The sequence below is a fragment of the Lampetra planeri genome, chromosome 7 (assembly GCF_965212315.1).
Source record: "Lampetra planeri chromosome 7, kcLamPlan1.2.h2, whole genome shotgun sequence".
Classification (NCBI taxonomy): domain Eukaryota; kingdom Metazoa; phylum Chordata; class Hyperoartia; order Petromyzontiformes; family Petromyzontidae; genus Lampetra; species Lampetra planeri.
The window spans coordinates 11,823,319-11,841,506 of record NC_136113.1 but is presented as its reverse complement, the minus strand read 5'-3'; the positions used below and the strand labels follow the sequence as shown (position 1 = coordinate 11,841,506).

Genomic DNA, 18,188 nt, shown 5'->3' with positions numbered 1-18,188 from the left:
CACCCTGTCCTGTAGGGTTGACACTGCACGCCAAGCGTGTTGCTATCTAGCGCGATCAATCAGCACTCACCGGGCCCCTCTAGGGCTGGTACTACACCCACACCACTGTGGTGTCTGTGATATCGTTACACCGCACGCCGTGCCTCTCTAGGGCCGGCACTGCACAGTGACATCCCGCGATGTCACCACATCGGTACTGTGAACTTTATGATAATTTATTGCATAGTGATTATAAACTTTGGCCGAAAAGGTGGCAACCCTATGCACAAAGGCCTTATCATAGTCACCAGCTCAAAAGAGTTGAGATTATGGTATTTCTTAAATTAGGTTATTTTGCCAATAGACTGGTGCCAAATTGTCCCCACAGTGCAGGGATAGGGCTGCTCAACATTAAGCCCCTCCAGCGCTAATGGCAATAGTAGGCATTGGGTGGGCCTATGAGTGGTGTTTAGAGGAAATTGGGCGCAACAAACTTGACATGGAGCTGGCTTAATTGTCAATTTATAATTGCAATCTGGTGGAAATTGCAATAATAGGGCATCATCAGACGAGAGTGCGGTCTAGTCATGAAACCAGGACGGATTTCTCAGTCAACATAGGTCTATGAAAACTACGCAGTATGTATGGAATAAAGTTCAACAAAATACCACCTCATCTTGGTACAAATCAATTCCTGTCACCCTGAACACAGATGCCAGTTCATAGACTGTCCAGAAAGGTTACACCAGACCAGTTTTGTTTTTATGGGGAGCAGTAGCATTGATTGCCTGCACGCTTGTGATGGGAGAATACACAAACGAAGCTACTGCATTAATCGCGTTCACCTATTCAGTCAACCACCTGCATGTGTTGTCTGGAACTAGCGAGCTGCCACCTAAATTTAAAATGAAAATCTTTTTTCAATGTCAAGCATGATAAATGTGCGTGTGCTCATGTGAATGCAACTGAATATGAAATAGAAATGGGATCGCACACCGATGTACAACAACAGCCACTCTGCTCTTCTACTTATTTTATTTTCTACAGCAGTGTTAACATCAAACATGTAGAGTTCTGTTTTATTTCACCTGCGTAGTGAAATATGGCCAAACAACCCCCATAACCGACATGGTGTAAGGAGGCCTTCATCCAGCAGTGTAATGACATAGGGGCTGTAATGTTTTTATTTCATTTGTTATATATGGGTGATATTTTCAATGATGGAAATTCCACGTGTTTAATGCTGGAGGCCAAATTTTGCATAGGACATCACTGATATTTTTGTTTCCCAGAAAGTGGTACTAATTTTTTTCACCCCAGATGGATGATGGACTGACTCTACCACTACCAGGACTTGAATACACAACTTTATGATTAAGTGCTAATTAAAGTGCCCTTCCTTGCAATTGACACAGCTTACCTAAAAGTGTGTGGCGATAGTTCGATATCGTAGCCTTTGAACATTGGAGACTTGTCTATATCTTGCCTAAAACATATTTCCTCCTAATTAGATGATATATTTGGATGTGGAGGGATTTTGAACAACACCTATGGATGGATATCTTCCCCAAACTACCCAAATGACTACAGCTACAATATGCATTGCGAGTGGAGATTCGAGGCACCAGATGACGCAGAAATTTACATCTATTTCTACGGAGTGGAGTAAGTACTGGTGAATCATGGTTACGTCACTCAGAGAAATTCAGGTGTGCGAAAAGCACGAATTGATATGCACGCAATTATATTTTTATTTCTTTAATCAAAATGTCTTCCTGGAAGAAAAAAACCCGAGATGGAACGTTTTATATGACAGAGGTAACTAGGATACACATTGCATCAGAATCAGTCAAAACTATTTTAATTTCGAACTTGTTGATTACTTTTGACACATAAAACTTGGCCAAGATACATTTTATCTCTAACAAAATGTTTCTCGTGACAATGCTCTGAACGCGCCTGACATCATTCCAGTCAGACAGCTGTGGAATCCAAGTTGACTCGGACCACTACGCAAATGATTAATCACGAGATATTTTTTGCAAATCACAGAACCAAGTTACCTCATCAATACCAATTAAATAATAATAATGAAGTCCTTTATAAACAGGTGAGAGTGCATACTGTATCGATATACAAGTCTAAATACACATTGAAAAATGCAACATTGCCCGATGGCAATTCGCCCGATGACGCTGGATGTAATTACCAGAGGAATGTCGTTTTCAAATTGTAAATGTTATGGATTTACTCTCCACCACACCGATGGGCTGAAGTAGTAACTAATTGGTGCGTTGTTTACGTGACAAACCTTACTGGCTGTGTCGGGTGGTGGAGGGTTACGACACATTTATACTTACGCGATCTAACACAAAAAACCTTTATTGTGAATAATATTGGTCGCAAAAGCCTACGTGTTAAATTGGTTTTCGTGTTTAGGCTGTTTTTAAAGCAGCACTCTTTCTGGCTGTCCACATTCCAATATAATTTCAAGACAGCTGTTTCAAGCACGTAGTGCCATTGTGTTGAAAGTCACTAATTACCTGTATATGATGATAACCCTATTTTACCCACAGCATTGAGGAATCCGATGGATGCACCGCAGACAGTCTCCAGATTTACAATGAAAGCGCTACGGTGCCCGACAGGCTTTGTGGGACCAATGTATACAGGAGTGTCACATTGACTTCAACAGCGAGGATTGTGTTCACGTCTGACGGGCAAAACGAAGGTCGTGGGTTTGAAATGTACTACAGAGGTATGGTCCAAGTTCCTGTGCGTTAATCACGACCTAGTCGACTGTGCATTGCTTTTCATGTGTGTGTGTGTGTGCTGTATGTATATAATGAGTGTAGGCAAACCGTCAGACCTGTAATTGTGGCAGTTTCATGAAGCATAACATGCTGACCTTGTTTTTAGTGTTGCTGCGATGATCACGAGGGAGAGAACCTGGCTGGATTTTCACATTGGCTTATGTAGATGTAGTGAGTCACGTCTGAGACACCAATAGTAGGAGGCAACACACGTGCATGCATGTCCACTTCTGAAACGTGTGTAATGTGCACCATGCCGTAGTCCCAGAAACGTACGTTCCACTCACAGACATTGCACATCAGCGGCAGGTGGTATCGAACCTATACATGAGTACTTGGTGCAGTGCGTAAATATTAGCATTTGGACGACAAAGGTACCCAGGCATGTTCTTGCTCACACCATCTGAGAGAGACGGGGAGTGTAATTCTGTCGTGGCCCGTACACTTTACTGTCATCCCATGCATACATTTCCTCTGTTTTATGCAGCTGAGAGCCTATTGAGACAAACCGTCCCTTTGCATGGGAGACCTGCGTCACAATTCAGTACTATTCAACATGTGAACAAATGGAAAATCTGATATTATAAACCTGACAGTAATATCAACGTTTGCCACAATGTTAAACACAATGAACAATACATTGACAATCATGCAGAATATACTTGGCAAAATACAACTTAATTTTCTGCAAGATATACTTTTTTCTCGATGGGTACTCCTGGGAAGTAATTCAATGGTATTCAAAGTAATTTGATAGTTATCACTTTGAGGGAGTTCATTACAGCAATCTGAGGAATTGAAAGTGATGGGTTTTTTTATTCAGGAAAATTACACTGTGGCATTTTAGTCATCGTAATACAATACAACTACAGACTATTTAGCACAATAATGAGGAAAGTGTAACCATTGAAAAAGTGACAGTTTTTGACGGTTGTGGCGCATGAGGCAAAGATGACGCTACATGATGACACGTACCAGGACGTTGCTCGCATATAATCGATGGGCCCAGGTAAGATGGGCTATGCCCATCTATGATATGATTTTAAAATGGTGCTTGTGCAGCTTATTGTAAATGGTAGAACTGACGAGCAGTGCCAGAACTGATTGGCTAAATTGACAACATTATTTCATCAAAGGTAATGTTTCTTATATAAACTGCACAGACTTTCAAATTACACCTCATCGAAATTACTGGAATTATTCAAACATAAATTATCCACATAGTAATTCGTTAAAAAAAACAATTACAGTTCAGACAGTGATCCAGGTTTTATTTCTGGTCATGCATAGCACTAGTGAGCACCCGGCTAGGTAGTAGAATACACTGTTCTAGAATTAGTAGGTTCTAACTAACATTGCTTGTTTCATCAAAATCATTAAGATACATGTGAGATTTGTGTATGTGTGTGTATGTACATGTCACATGTGACATTGTGTATATAAGCATGATTAATGTGGACGTTCAGTATATATGTATTCTGGACATTTGTGAAAATTCTGGACACCTGTGAAAAACAGCTTCATAGATCATTGGATTCCTCCGGTCAAAATAAAGATTCTGATACGTACGTTGAAAGAAGCAAATAGCTTATCTCAACCATATATGGAACTAGATTCATACTCTTGTCGAATTATGTTTTGTTCTCTTCGTCATCAGTTTCCGTGCCATGTGGGGGGAACATGTCAGGGTGGCAAGGTTCAATTTCGACCCCGTATTATGGTGGTGTGGACAACCAGTACTGTGTCTGGACAATAGACACGCCACCCAACACCATCATCAAGCTTTCCTTCCAACAATTCAGGTAATAATTGTATAACATTCCGTGGAAAGATTTTGTGTGTGTGTTTTTAAAGATTATTGCAAAGTTTTGCTTAAGATTTTAAGTTGTGGTGGGTGAATTAGGTAGCTTGGGTGAACAGAGAAAACTCACATTGTGGGATATAAACAAAGTTGTTATTGACTCTTCTTTTTTGTTGTTGTCTGAAGCATGTCATACGAGTACAAGATTGACATTTACGATGGAGCATCTCTGGAGGCTCCTTACCTTGGCCGATTCAGTGGATACATTGTTCCACCTCCAATTCTGTCCACGGGGAATTCCCTCTACCTCTCTTTTTACAGCCCGAATAGCTACTACTATCCAACATTTAATATCTTCTATGAAGGTAAGACTAAGGCAATACTTTTGCTGAAACTATTGAACTATGGTTAAATCGAGCGTGAAGTATAGGACCAAGAACAGATCCTTTCTATAGATTACATCATGATTGCATCATGGATAATTTTCTCAGAAGCTGATACGACATAATCTACTTCAGTAGCTGTCTCTTTCGTGGGTTTCCCACAATATAAATACTAGAAAGCAACACATACATAGTGCCTTGCCTGTTCTTCAGCTGTCTGGGAAAATGACAAGGATATATCTATATGTCCTCAACAGAGTTTATCTTGTTTGGTTATCTGGTTGTTGTTTCCGGAGAGTTTAAGCTCATGTTTGAGTGTATTTTGTGAGGACTCAAACGACTAGGAGAGTCTCGTTTAGTGAGAATGACCTTGGTCACCAAAATAAGCAATAGCATGAACAAAATACAACAATCCTAATAGAGTTTTTTTTAGGTTAGATCGCGTAAATATATAGATGTGTCGTTAAAACCCGCCACCACCCGACAGCCAACTAGGAAGGTTTGTTACGTAAACAGAACATGCCAATTCGTCACTAGTACAGTACACCGGTGTGTTGGAGAGCCAAGCCACACCGGTGTGCTGTACTAGTGACGAATTGGCACGTTCTGTGTACGTGACAACCCTTTCTAGTTGGCTGTGTCGTGTGGTGGCGGGTTTTAACGACCCAAAAAAACCTCTATTATGGATATTGGTCAAGAAAGCCTCCTGCGTGTTAAACAAAATACAACAATGAAGCAAATATAAATCCAAGCAAAAAATAAAGAAATTTAAATCAGATTAAAAATTGCATGACAAGAGTATTCGATACAGTCCCGAATAAAAACTTGGTTATCACCATATTAAAACATACCCTTCATGCTTACAGCCTAAAACCCTGCTCACTCTCTGCAGATCAGAGGTAGAATTCTTCATATATCTACTCTCTTGTCTCTGCATCAGGGAATGCTGATCTTGAAATCTCTGCAACCAGTTTTTATGTTCTTTGGATCATCATATCTTAATTTTTCCATGAAATGCAAATGTCCTGTATACTATTCACCAAATGTAGGGAACCAATGCAGGTTATTGTTCTCTGCTCTTATGACTATCATCACACCCTTGTATCAGCATCATCCAGGAGGTATTTGGTCATGGGGACTTTAATGTCCACAACAATTAATTCCTGCCACACCACTCGTAAAGTTGGTCTTGAATCTGATTATTTTTGCTGTTAAATGCACAGGTCCAACTGCAGTTGGAATACCCTGGTTACATCTGGGGTGGAGCTCCTTTACTTGATAGCACTGAATGTAAAGCATCTTCAAGAACTAATTCTATCAGTGACCATTCCTCTAACCCAGGGGTCCTCAAACTTTTTAAACAGGGGGCCAGTTCACTGTCCCTCAGACCGTTGGAGGGCCGGACTATAGTTAAAAAAACTATGAACAAATTCCTATGCACACTGCATATATCTTATTTTGAAGTGAAGAAACAAAATGGGAACAAATACAATATTTGAAATGAAGAACAAGTAAAGTTAAATCAACAAACTTGCCAGTATTTCAATGGGAACTATGGGCCTGCTTTTGGCTAATGAGATGGTCAATGTCCGGTTCCATATTTGTCACTGCTAGTCGTAACAAGTGATGCAAGTGTGCATCCGTTAGTCTAGATCTGGTTGGAGATTTTAAATGTTTTATTCTGGAAAAAGTCTGTTCACAGACATAAGTGCTGCCAAAGATGGTTGCCATTTTGAGTGCATGGTTCCTGAGATGAGGATATGTCTCAGAGAAGAGAGATGCATAGAAATTATGAAGGCTGCTTGACTTGAATGCGTCTTTCAGAGAGTCACAATTCTGCAGTTCAGCCAGTTCCATTTGGTAAATTGTATCCACATTTTCAATGTCAATAGAAAATGGGTTACGGAAAAGCTGTATGTCCTGTTCATGGAGATGAAGCTCTTTAAATCTAAATTGGAACTCCTTTTGCAATTTTTCCAGTGAATCCACACATGTTTTGTTTGGGAATGCAACCAATGGTTTTTCCGCTAACAGATTTTGAGTTGTGGGGAGATGGCAGAAGTTTTCCTCCTTCACTTGTTTGATGAGGAGGCCTAATTTTACTTCAAATGCTTTGACATGTGATTGCATATCACAGATGAGCTTCCCCTTTCCTTGAAGTTGCACATTTAAACTGTTGAGTAGCTCTGTTACATCTGTCAGAAAGGCAAGGTGCCATTTCCATTCTGCATCATTGAGCTCTGGTACTTTTTTGTTTTTTGAAAGCAGAAAAGCTGTAATCTGTGGAAGTAAGTCATATAAACGTTTCAAAACTCTCCCTCGACTCAGCCAACGGACTTCTGTGTGGTACAGAACATCTTCATAGTCAACATTTAGCTCAGACAGAAATTCCTGAAATTGTCTGTGGTTTAGTGCATGAGCTCTAATGAAGCTGAGGGAGGGAGAGCCAGTCAAACGCAGCCAGGGGAGGGCTGGCAGCCTTAGGCCTGGGGGGCAATTCCAGTCAATTGGCCCATTGAACCATTCACCAGCGCAGCCCAATGAGTGCCCACCGCCGCAGCTCAATCAGTGCCCACCGCCGCAGCTCAATCAGTGCTCACCTGCGCAGCCAAATCAGTGCTCACCTGCGCAGCCAAATCAGTGCTCGCCACCGCAGCCCAATGAGTGCTCACCAGCGCAGCTCAATTTTGTGCTCACCAGCGCAGCCCAATTAGTGCTCACAAGCGCAGCCCAATTAGTGACCATGGGCCGGATAAATGTCCTCGGTGGGCCGCATGTGGCCCGCGGGCCGTAGTTTGAGGACCCCTGCTCTAACCCATACTCTGTTCAATTGCCACATTGCAGGGCAAACATGTTTTATTTGTCATTGTGTTACCATTTGAAACGAGTGACCAAGCTACTCTTGTGCAGTGGGATTTAAGGTCCCAGCCATGTGACCAATTTGAATGTGCTTTTTTATAATTCAACTTGGGCCAATTCTGAGGAATTCAATCGTGCAAACGATTGTTAAATGATTAGCATGTAGCAGGCCACTCTTTTAAGAATATGCTAAAGAAAAGTGTTTGGTTTTGTCATCTTCCATGGCCATTTCATGCCACAATGTGAAGTTATGCTCTCTGTATGACACCTGCAAAGCCACATTTCTTTATCTTAAGCCTTGACTACAATGGCATTTGGGGCAACATTTGTAACAATTTGTTTTACTTATGTTAGCATCTTTTTTTAAAATAAAAAGTCCTTTAAATACATGCATTCGGAGTGTGATTTTAATAATATGATGGTTGACTAAGCACATGCTCACTGATTTCATATCACCTGCTGTGTGGATAAAACAGCGATGAAGATCGAAAGGGTTGCCGTGCTGCAGTCTCCCGGGAGAATCTCGTCCGGTGACGTGACCCCGTTCTACAACGACACCTTGTTCTTCGTGTGGGAAGTGAACGCCGGCCCAGGCCTCAACGTCAAACTCAATTTCTCATCGCTTAGGTGAGGCATACATTCTGCATGAGATGCACGTTTACGTGGGTGTTGACTTTCCTATCCCCTTTTCATCAACCAGCTCTGACCAGCATGGAGAAGTATGGCCAAACAGCCCCCATGACCAACGTGGTAGGCCTTCGCCCAGGAGTGGATTGACAAAGGGCTGTACATTTGTGAATTTCAGCACTTGAGAAAAATGTGGCCACTCACACCATGTTTCAACAGTATAAGAAAGATTAACAGCATTGGGGATGTTGTCGTGTGGTGTAGCGGTTAGTGCCCTGCACTACGAACTTGGCGACCCAGGTTGGATTCCCGCTCACGGGCAGCACCAGTGACGATTATCTGGACCGGTCCTAGGCCTCCCCTAGGTTGACTCAGCTTCAAATAGTACCTGGTGCGGTGTGTAAACATCGTCGCCGGGGAAACAAAAGCGGCCGGGCGTGGTGTTGGCCACCCACTCCCTCGTGTGCCATGCCAGCCTTCATAGGTGATCGCTAACAGCACTTGCCCCAACAGTCTGTTAAGGCTACACAGGGGATCTTTGTCTTTGTCTTTTTGTGTGTGTTTTAGACTGGAGGAGGACCCCCTGTGTCTCAATGAGAGCCTCACCGTCTATGACGGGTGGAGGTCTCCAAACACCAGCCTTGGCTCCTTCTGTGGGTCCAGGCTGCCCCCATCCGTGCGATCGACATCTTCTAGCCTCCAGCTGCTCCTCCGCCTCCGAAACAATCGGCCCTGTGCGTGGGAAGCCCAGCCAATGTTTTCATTTTCCAACTTCTTCTCTACCTCATGTATTTTCACCTCGTCCCATTACTCATTTTCCTCCACATCTCATTTCCTCCTTTGTCTCACCTCTCCTTCCACATCGCTGCAAACCAACTCGTAGCCTTTTGACTTTGAGTCACGCATGCTGATATAGCACCACCTGGGTAAGCTAGTTTTCAAGTATAAAATAATACGCAATCAATTAGTAGGCTACACCATGTAAGTGAATGCCTGTTGTACCACTTTCTAAGATAGAACTCGCATGCCGGTTCAGTTTGTCCATTTTTTTAGTGTAAATCCCAACCTTTTGTTTAGGAAAATGTCTGTGCTTATTGAGACTGAGAATGTGGATGTAAAAAAAATCGATTGCATCGCAATCCTTACCTCTATTCCCTCATCTCACTTTACGTTCCTGCCCACTGTCTGTATTTTGATGCTTTGCTGTCTGTTTCTGTTCCCCCTCCTCCATGCGCACAGCCTCGGCTTCACTCGTTCTCTCTCCTTGCCCCCCTTCATCGGAATCAACCGCCCTTGCACGTCAAACAATCGCCCTCTCTCACTACCTTCCGCTCTTCTCTTAAAACTCAATTATAATTTTCTCGTGCCCACCCCTCCTTCTCTTCTTGTCCTCCCCACTCGCACTAACGCCTTCCCTGTTCCGATCTCCCCATGGTCGCCCATCATCGATCCACTCATCTCATTACCATCTTCCTTTATTCCACGCATTGTCACGACCACCTCATTTTGCATATATCGCATCCACTCATCTTGTTTCATCTTGTCAACCATCTTGTACTATAGTTATATCACTGTACAGTGCCTTGGTTGAGGCGCTATATAAAAGTTAGATAAGATCATATTAATTAATGTGCGTCAACTCAAAGGGTAGTTTCCAATGAGCATCACTTTTGATACAAAGTGACGCTCATTGGAAGAGCGGAAGGATATTAACACACTAAGTTTAGCGTGGAACAATGGACAAGCTCTTTTCCCTCTCACAGATAATTGAGGGGACATGGGAGTATGCTTCTCCTGTCTACCTCTGCTTTGTAGACTTGGAGAAGGCTTATGACCGTGTTCCCCACAATGTCTTGTGGGATGTGCTGCGGGAGTATGATGTACCGGTGCCGCTTTTGTGCATTAACCGGTCCCTCTATTCCCAGAGTGAGAGGTGTGTCTGTATTCTTGGTGTTAAATCAAAGTCGTTCACTGTGGGTGTTGGACTAGGCCAAGGGTGCGTCTTGTCTCCACTCCTGTTTGTGATTGTCATAGACAGGATATCAAGGCACAGCCGAGGTATGGAGAATATCCAGTAAAGGGGCAATGGAGGTGGCGTCGCTGCTTTTTCAGATGACGTTGTCCTCTTTGCCTCGTCAGTCTGTGATCTCCAGCTTGCACTTGAACGATTTGATGCCAAGTGCGAAGCTACTGGGATGAGGATTAGCACCTGCAAATTTGAGGTCATGGTTCACTCCCAGCAGATGGTATTGTGTGCTCTCCAGGTGAGGGCTAAGAGCTGCCCTTAGTGGAGGAGTTTAAGTACCTCAGGGTCTCTTTCATGAGTGATGGTAGGTGGGAGTGGGAGATCGGGCGGCGGATCAGTGCAGCGTCCGCAATGATGCGGGCGCTGTACCGTTCTGTGGAAGTGAAGCGGGAGCTGAGTTCTCTAACAAAGCTCTCGGTTTACAGGTCGATCTACATTCCCACCCTCACATATGGTCATGAGCTTTGGGTAATGACCGAAAGGATGAGATCGCGGGTACATAAAGCCAAAATGAGGTTTCTCGGCAAGGTTGTCGGGTTCACTCTCCGTGATTGGGTGAGGAGCTCGGTATTCCGGGAGAGCCTTCGAGTCGAGCCGCTGCTCTTCCGGATCGAGAGGAGCCAGTTGAGGTGGTTCGGGCATCTGGTAAGGAGGACCCCCAGTACACTCCCCCTGGAACTCTACCAGGGAAACACGTCTCAATGGGTGAAGACCATTGGGACGTGTTTCTAGCCCAGGACACGCTGGTGGGACTTTGTCGCTCGGCTGGCCTGGGAATGCCTGGGAATTCCTCAGAAAGAGCTTGAGTCCGTTGCCAGGGAAAGGGAAGTCTGGACAGCCCTGCTCAACACGCTGCCGCCACAAACCCCCTCCATGACAAGCGAATTGAAAAAGGAAAGAATGAACGAACAAACATGTCGAGATAGTGAACTTGGATGCTTCTTAGTCATGTTAAAGCTCCCTATTTTTTGTTGCAGGGAAAGGGTTCGACCTGAGCTTTCTTGAAACTTCGCAGGTGCCATCTATGAAAGGTCAGTGGTGAATTCATTACCAAGATGGAAATTATAACGCTATTGCAATATGATGTTAAGTTATCAATTAGACACAACTGCGGTTGAATGGCAGTGAATGACGGTGAAAATGTGAACAATTTATGAGTTTGGCAGAATTACGATTCTCATGACACTCGTCCCTTGGAGCTCATTTGCTGTCTCGTTCTCCCTGCGCGTGCCCAGGATGCGGCGTCCAATACTCTGCGGGTGGTAGGGACCGCATTGTTGGGGGGACGCCCGCCACGAGTGGCAAGTGGCCCTGGCAGGCAAGCCTCCGCAATTACGGGAGCCACGTGTGTGGCGCCAGTCTCATTTCCGAGCGCTGGCTCGTGGCGGCTGCTCACTGCTTCATGTGAGTTGTCTCGGCCTCGCTGTGCACTGCGTTGCACCACTATCCGAGTAGATAACCTCGCATTCAATAAACCTTCAGAGCCAGGGTGAACATCTGACTTCAAACGTATAACATGAATTGAACGAGGTAAAACTGATGGAAAAACACAGCACAAAATACAGCATCTGTTAATACTGAATAGCTATACAAGAGAATAAGCTACTGTGTTAAATAAGGGCACATCGTGTAATCACCATACTGCAGCCTAAATGTACAGCACTGCACATAACACTGAACTGTGGATGAGATATTTCGTCATCCTTGCTCTCAAGATCGAAATAAGGTTACATGGGTACAAGTCTGACTCAATTTATTCAATTACAAGTAACATTCCCAATAATGCAAGTGGCACGCTTCGTTGTTAACTAGGCCTCATATGTATCATAACAATTTAACAGTATTATAAAGGCATTTACAGCATTATAACGGCCATTCTAACATTAGAACAGCATTCCCAGTATTATGAGAACATAAACGAACTTACAGACAATGCTTCTTAAAGTCCCACAATGAACAGATGCACCTGTCTTCACTGAGACGCTATTTGTGCCTCCATTTTGTTCTATGTAATGGCTGACACCCTGCTGCGTGGCTTAGAGAATGTCAATTCGTAACTTCCTGGTCACGTGACCAAACTCAACATCAATACAGGAAATTCCTGTGTACGCACACACCCACACCTGCCGTGAGGCAGAACATGAGTCCTGCTGCATCATCGGGGCAGGGCTTCTTTCGTTGTCGAAAAAAAACGGGAGGCATTGACACATTTGCTAATAAATGCACAACATGGACCCCCAAAGCATTATGGAACCACAGAGCCATACTCACTCTGTGAATGTCAAAACTGAAATAACGACACATTTATATTTATGCGATCTAACCCAAAAAAAACTATGTTATGAATGATATTGGTTGCGAAAGCCTACGTGTTAAACGAAAACTGAAACAAGTTCCTTTAAATTAATTTGAAACATAACTGAAAGTATTTTTAATTCTAAGCTGCTGAAGTTAAGGAGTTATTTGTAAGGAATTCTGTTGGGACCAGGTTGAGATAATTAACTTTGCTACACTTAAGAACAAAGTTTGATCGCGGGTGGCGGCTCGCGACAGAACTCTGCACACGGGCTGCGTCCACATCACCACGTGTCAATGTGGCGTCCCCCTGACAGGTACAGCAGCAACGTCTACGAGTGGCAGGTGTACCTGGGCATCACGTACATCTACGACAGCGCTAACGCAGTGATAGTGAACGTGGCTCAGATCATCACTCACGAGCGTTTCAACATCAGCACCATTGACTACGACATTGCCCTGGTGCGGCTGAGTGACCCCGTCTCTTTCAACCATCGCGTCTCACCGATCTGCCTGCCACCGAGCACCAGCCATTTCCCACAGCCCGGCAAGACCTGCTTCATCTCGGGCTGGGGACGGACATCATTGGCCGGTGAGGCAAGCAAGGCCTGGTTTGACTGGTTTAGAGATGTGTATGCAGGTCGAGTTTTTTTGGTCCTAAAGGTTAAACTTCGAGAGTGTAGGTCTGATTAAAAAAAAGCCCGGTGCTTATTGGTGCCTCTTGGTATTGGGCGTTCTTATTGGCAACGTTAGGTCACTGAGTGCGTGGACATCTCGGTTGAGATTGGCGTTGTGCGCAAGGTACTGGTTGGCTTGTTGCATCGCAGGACCATGAAGGATGGCCTTCATTCAGCAGTGGATTAATCATGGCTGATGATGGAAGGTTGTGGGATGTCTTGTATCTCATTGCCTGTGACTCATCTGTTACAGAGAGCGGCATACACTATGACCTCCTGGAAGCTCCCATGCAGATCTTCAGCCATGAAGCCTGCTCGTCGAACCTGATGAACGGGGACTTAATCACGACACGCATGATCTGCATTGGACACCCTGCCGGTGCAATAAGCTCCTGCCAGGTATGAATGTCACAGCAGCCAATAGGCACTGATTCAAATGTTTCTTCTTGAGGTGCCTTTGTTATTAACATTGGTTTTCCAAAAGTGCTCCATGCTGCCCTTTGTTTGCTGCTTTATATCTTTTTTGATCTCAGACTGCTTTCAATAATTGGTCTTTGGTACACATACTCTGATGCTTTTCCAGTTGTGCTCCTCCTACAGACTACTCCAATTGCTTCGTGAACTGTTGCATGACTTTTGTTTTGCTCGCATTTATCGAGCTAAACTTTGTGGCCTTTATTTTTCTTCTTTATTTTTCTTCTATCACTTCCCATAGCTCATTCACATTTAAATGCTCTGATGACCATTTTCGAAACAAAAGCTGACAAGCATGCAAATAAAAACGGAGAGATCAGTGCTCGATATTACGTTGCGCAACAAAAGAAGGGACACGGATTAGAAAACATAAGCAGATTAAAAACACGTGTGACTCTCACGAAAAGTAAGCGGTCTTGGACGTCACTAGAAGTGGTAATTTCCAGTGGTCGAGACTAATGACAGAGTGGAAGCCAAAGGAGGGAACACGCCCTAGAGGGGCCGTCCACCACAGGAACCGAGTTGTTAAGATTGTTACATCGCAGGACTGTGGGAGAGGGCGATGGCTTGTGGGGGCCTTCGTACAGCAGTGGATTGGTCACGGTTGATGATGATGGGCAATGAAAAGGCAGCGTCGTGCATTATTTGTGACAGCCCGTTAGACGTAATACAGGTTGTGGTTATATACGAATTTAAGACAGTGGTTTGTCGACAAGCAAAACTAAGGAAATCACGGTAGATTGCAGATCAGTGATGGTTAAACGTTAAACCTTGAGATCTCTGGTTATTTCCTATAGGTGAACAAATTCAATAATATCATTAATTGTATGTGCGGAATTGAAGATGTTCACACCAAATCAAACATTATTTTCCAAAAATATTTGTAGTGGTGCATGAGCACAAATAAAAACAACATCGACACATTCGTCAATAACACTACCTTAACAGAACGTATAATAGGTGACGTTTCTGGCAATGGCCCTTATTCATATATGAAAGAACATTTGAGGTCCGTTCAGATATTAACAGGAAATTTAGAAGTCCTAAAATACTATTTTAAAATTCGTGGGTGTGAATCACACACCCACGAATGTATAACCAGGTAAGTGTCCACGGAGGTGTCTCTTTGGTCCTAACAACTCGGGCCACAGAGTATGGTACAACCCATCTCAGTGCAGGACAATGAACAAACGCTCCTCAAAAAAGTCAACAAGATGAGAACAAATGATACAAAGACTTATGTCTGACACGAGGCGCCAATGGGTACTGAGACGCGCGGGCATTTACTCCGTGACGCTTTGCGATATATCGACGACTGATCACTGTCTCTGCGGCTGCAGGGAGACTCGGGGGGCCCCCTCGCCTGCCAGGGCACAGACAAGGCCTGGTATCTGAGCGGTGTCACCAGCTGGGGCTTTGGCTGCGCCTTCCCCATGAAACCCGTCGTCTACACCAAGACCAGCAAGTTTCTGCCATGGATCAAGCGGTACACAGACCTGCCCTGAGGACGGATGAACGGTGCACACGGGCGGTAGTTCTACAATGTTCATTGCTCGTCAGGGCCACCAGATGGTGCTCTAGACGAGTGGTTTGCCGCTTGCGTTTGAATTTAATTTTAACAAGCCCCAAAGTTACTTTACGTGATATCTCATCAAAGTTCGAAAAACGTCATGTTTTGAGGCTCAAAGCTAATAATTGCTAACTTGACTTTGTGTTTCCCAATCTGAAATCAGTTTATTTTCATATCGTTGTGTTCGTACATCGTTGAGTTCAGGAAAATAAGCGAAATTATTATATCAGGAAAGTATATTTTACTTTGATTTAGGGAAAATAGATAATTGTTTTAGACAGATATGTTTTAACTGTCTTGGGTGTATTTGTCATAACTGGAAAATGAAATAAATATGTTGCTTTGCATTAAGGTATGTTATGTTTACTGTTGTATATATTTTCTGTTCAAGTACTGATATGTCATTCATTTGCCGAAGTGTTCTCATGATTAGTACTGGCTGCACCGGTTTCACCTCCAGCTACTTAATACCAGGCCCGCAATTAAAAATACACAAAGCTTTAGGCAGGCATGATTATTGTGGTATAACGATACATATCCCATAAAATGGCTGGAGGAACAAAGACAAAGCTCCCCCCTTGTTGGGGTGAGTTCTGTTAGCATGCACCGATGAAGACCAGCATGGCACACGAGGGGGTGGGTGGCCAGCACCAATGCCCAACCTCCTTTATCTCCGCAGTGGCGATGTTTACACAGCAAACCAGGTACTCATTGAAGGCTGAGTCGACCTTGGGAAGGCCCAGGACCAATTCAGATAATAGTCGCTGCTGTTGGCCGTGAGCGGGAATCGAACTCGAGTCCCCGGGTTCATAGCGCTGCGCGCCAACCGCTATACCACCGTTCCCCCACATACTGTCACACCAGCACGGCGATTGCACAACATGGAAAGAGCTGGGGAGCAGAAACTGAAAAGGAATAGTTGACACGAGGATGCGTGCAGAGAAGCAGAGGAGCGCAAGGGGTGATGGGGGGGGCTCAGGAGAGAGAAGTAGGGAAGGTGAGTTTGTGAGAGGAGCAGGAGGGACGGGGAAGAGGAGTTGTGGAGGAGCCAAGGAGAGACATTGAGGATAGGATCTGGGGCCAGCTCAGCCCACCTGACCACGTCGTTTGCCGGCATAATTCACGTTGACGAGCATTTGCAGCAATTCAAATGGAGCCACGCGGCTGCAGCGGTGCCGCATAATTGCTTGAGGCCGACCTAAATGATTGGCTTGGCCAAATGGGAGCAGGGATGCATGGGAGGAAACCGGAGAACTCGCAAGAAACTCTTGCAGAATTTTGGAAGAAAAAAAATTCACACAGAAAGCGCCTGAGTTGGGAATCCAACCCAGGACGTTCTGCCCGTGAGGTCCAGGTGTTACTATTGCACCACCCTGTCGCTTCATGCAGACGTGTTTACTGGGATAAAAGCTCGTTATTGTGAATAACTCGGCTATCAACTGTCATGCAATGCGTATAATGGGAAGACCTGCGTGGGTGTACAAACGAGAGTGAACTTGCAGGTCTGAGCCCACTCAGACGTGGTGGTGGTAACGATGGCACACAATTTACAAAAACATCGAACAAACTGGAAAGAAGAAAGCATTGACGATGCATGGTATTATATTTAATGGTGGGAAAACATGGATTCGAGATTAGAAATGTGGGTTAAAAAGAAGACAATTCAAATTGTTGGCCAAGTAAGTTGACTTGGGCAGGACACGTCGACAGAAGTGATGGTGGCCTGAAGGATATACTAATAGGGTTTTCCCCCTTTCTTCTGGCAACAAAACTGACACCTTTTGTAATGAATCATGCTTACATTAACCACAATACTTGCAGTCAAATGCAAAAAAACAGAGTTTTGTAAGTGGAAAAACCCTATTAGTATATTTTGGTACTGGCAAAGGAGGTCCCATGAAATAGCGAAGGAGTTGCAGCCGTGGCACGGAACGTGTCCAAGAAATGGAGCTTGATGAGCCTGATGACAACTGCTTGTGTTGCGATCGAAACGTCGTGATTTGTTTTATTTTATTTCTAACTACGTGACTTTACCGAAAGAACCAAAGAGTATGGATTCCTGCAGTCACAAAAGCTTCAAATCAACATTTATTATAATTAATATTCCCTCTGTACGTGCACGGGAATTGAAATAATGACAATTTCCTTGTTTTATGTGTATTTTTTTTTCATTTGTATTTTTGTCCTCGCATTTGGCGCCCCACTTAACTTGGCGCCCTAGGCGAACGCCTAGATCACCTGCACGGACGGGCCGCACCTGCAAGTAACAGTCCCAGCCAGCTTCGTTGTTACGAAATGCAAAGCAAGTGAAAGAAAACAAATAAGTTTCAGAAATACTATTCAGGAAGTTTATTGTACAATTGACAGAACTGGGTAATACACAACTCTGAAATATAATTCATACTAAGATCGACTCTTAAATCGTCAATTCTCACAAAGGGGAACTGAAAATTAAATTCAGGTAGCCCGTGATTGATGAAAGGGATGCGTTCTGCAAAAACTCGGTGTAAAAATTTAACACAAAAATGAGGGAAATGTGTTTCACCTATTTCACTTTTCATAATACGTAAATATTGAAACGATTGAATAGTTCAAAACAAAATTAATTTTCCTTTTCAGGCAACTTGACAAAAATATCGACTGCACGTTTGAAATGACTGGAAAGGTGACGTGGAGGCGTTTAC

At 43.9% G+C, this 18,188-nt stretch overlaps 1 protein-coding gene across 1 annotated transcript in view; it reads left to right on the top strand.

Annotated features, from left to right (window-relative positions):
- LOC144719985 (uncharacterized) overlaps positions 1 to 15,859 on the top strand; it is a 31,471-nt gene extending 15,612 nt beyond the window's left edge. The window contains exons 13-23 of the mRNA XM_078596380.1: positions 1,491 to 1,644; positions 2,556 to 2,737; positions 4,450 to 4,594; positions 4,780 to 4,958; positions 8,312 to 8,462; positions 9,030 to 9,196; positions 11,466 to 11,519; positions 11,724 to 11,892; positions 13,101 to 13,375; positions 13,714 to 13,859; positions 15,275 to 15,859. Of these exons, the coding sequence (XP_078452506.1) occupies positions 1,491 to 1,644; positions 2,556 to 2,737; positions 4,450 to 4,594; positions 4,780 to 4,958; positions 8,312 to 8,462; positions 9,030 to 9,196; positions 11,466 to 11,519; positions 11,724 to 11,892; positions 13,101 to 13,375; positions 13,714 to 13,859; positions 15,275 to 15,439 (1,787 nt within the window). The 3' untranslated portion in view covers positions 15,440 to 15,859. The remainder of the gene's footprint in view (positions 1 to 1,490; positions 1,645 to 2,555; positions 2,738 to 4,449; positions 4,595 to 4,779; positions 4,959 to 8,311; positions 8,463 to 9,029; positions 9,197 to 11,465; positions 11,520 to 11,723; positions 11,893 to 13,100; positions 13,376 to 13,713; positions 13,860 to 15,274) is intronic.
- Positions 15,860 to 18,188: the final 2,329 nt, after the last annotated feature.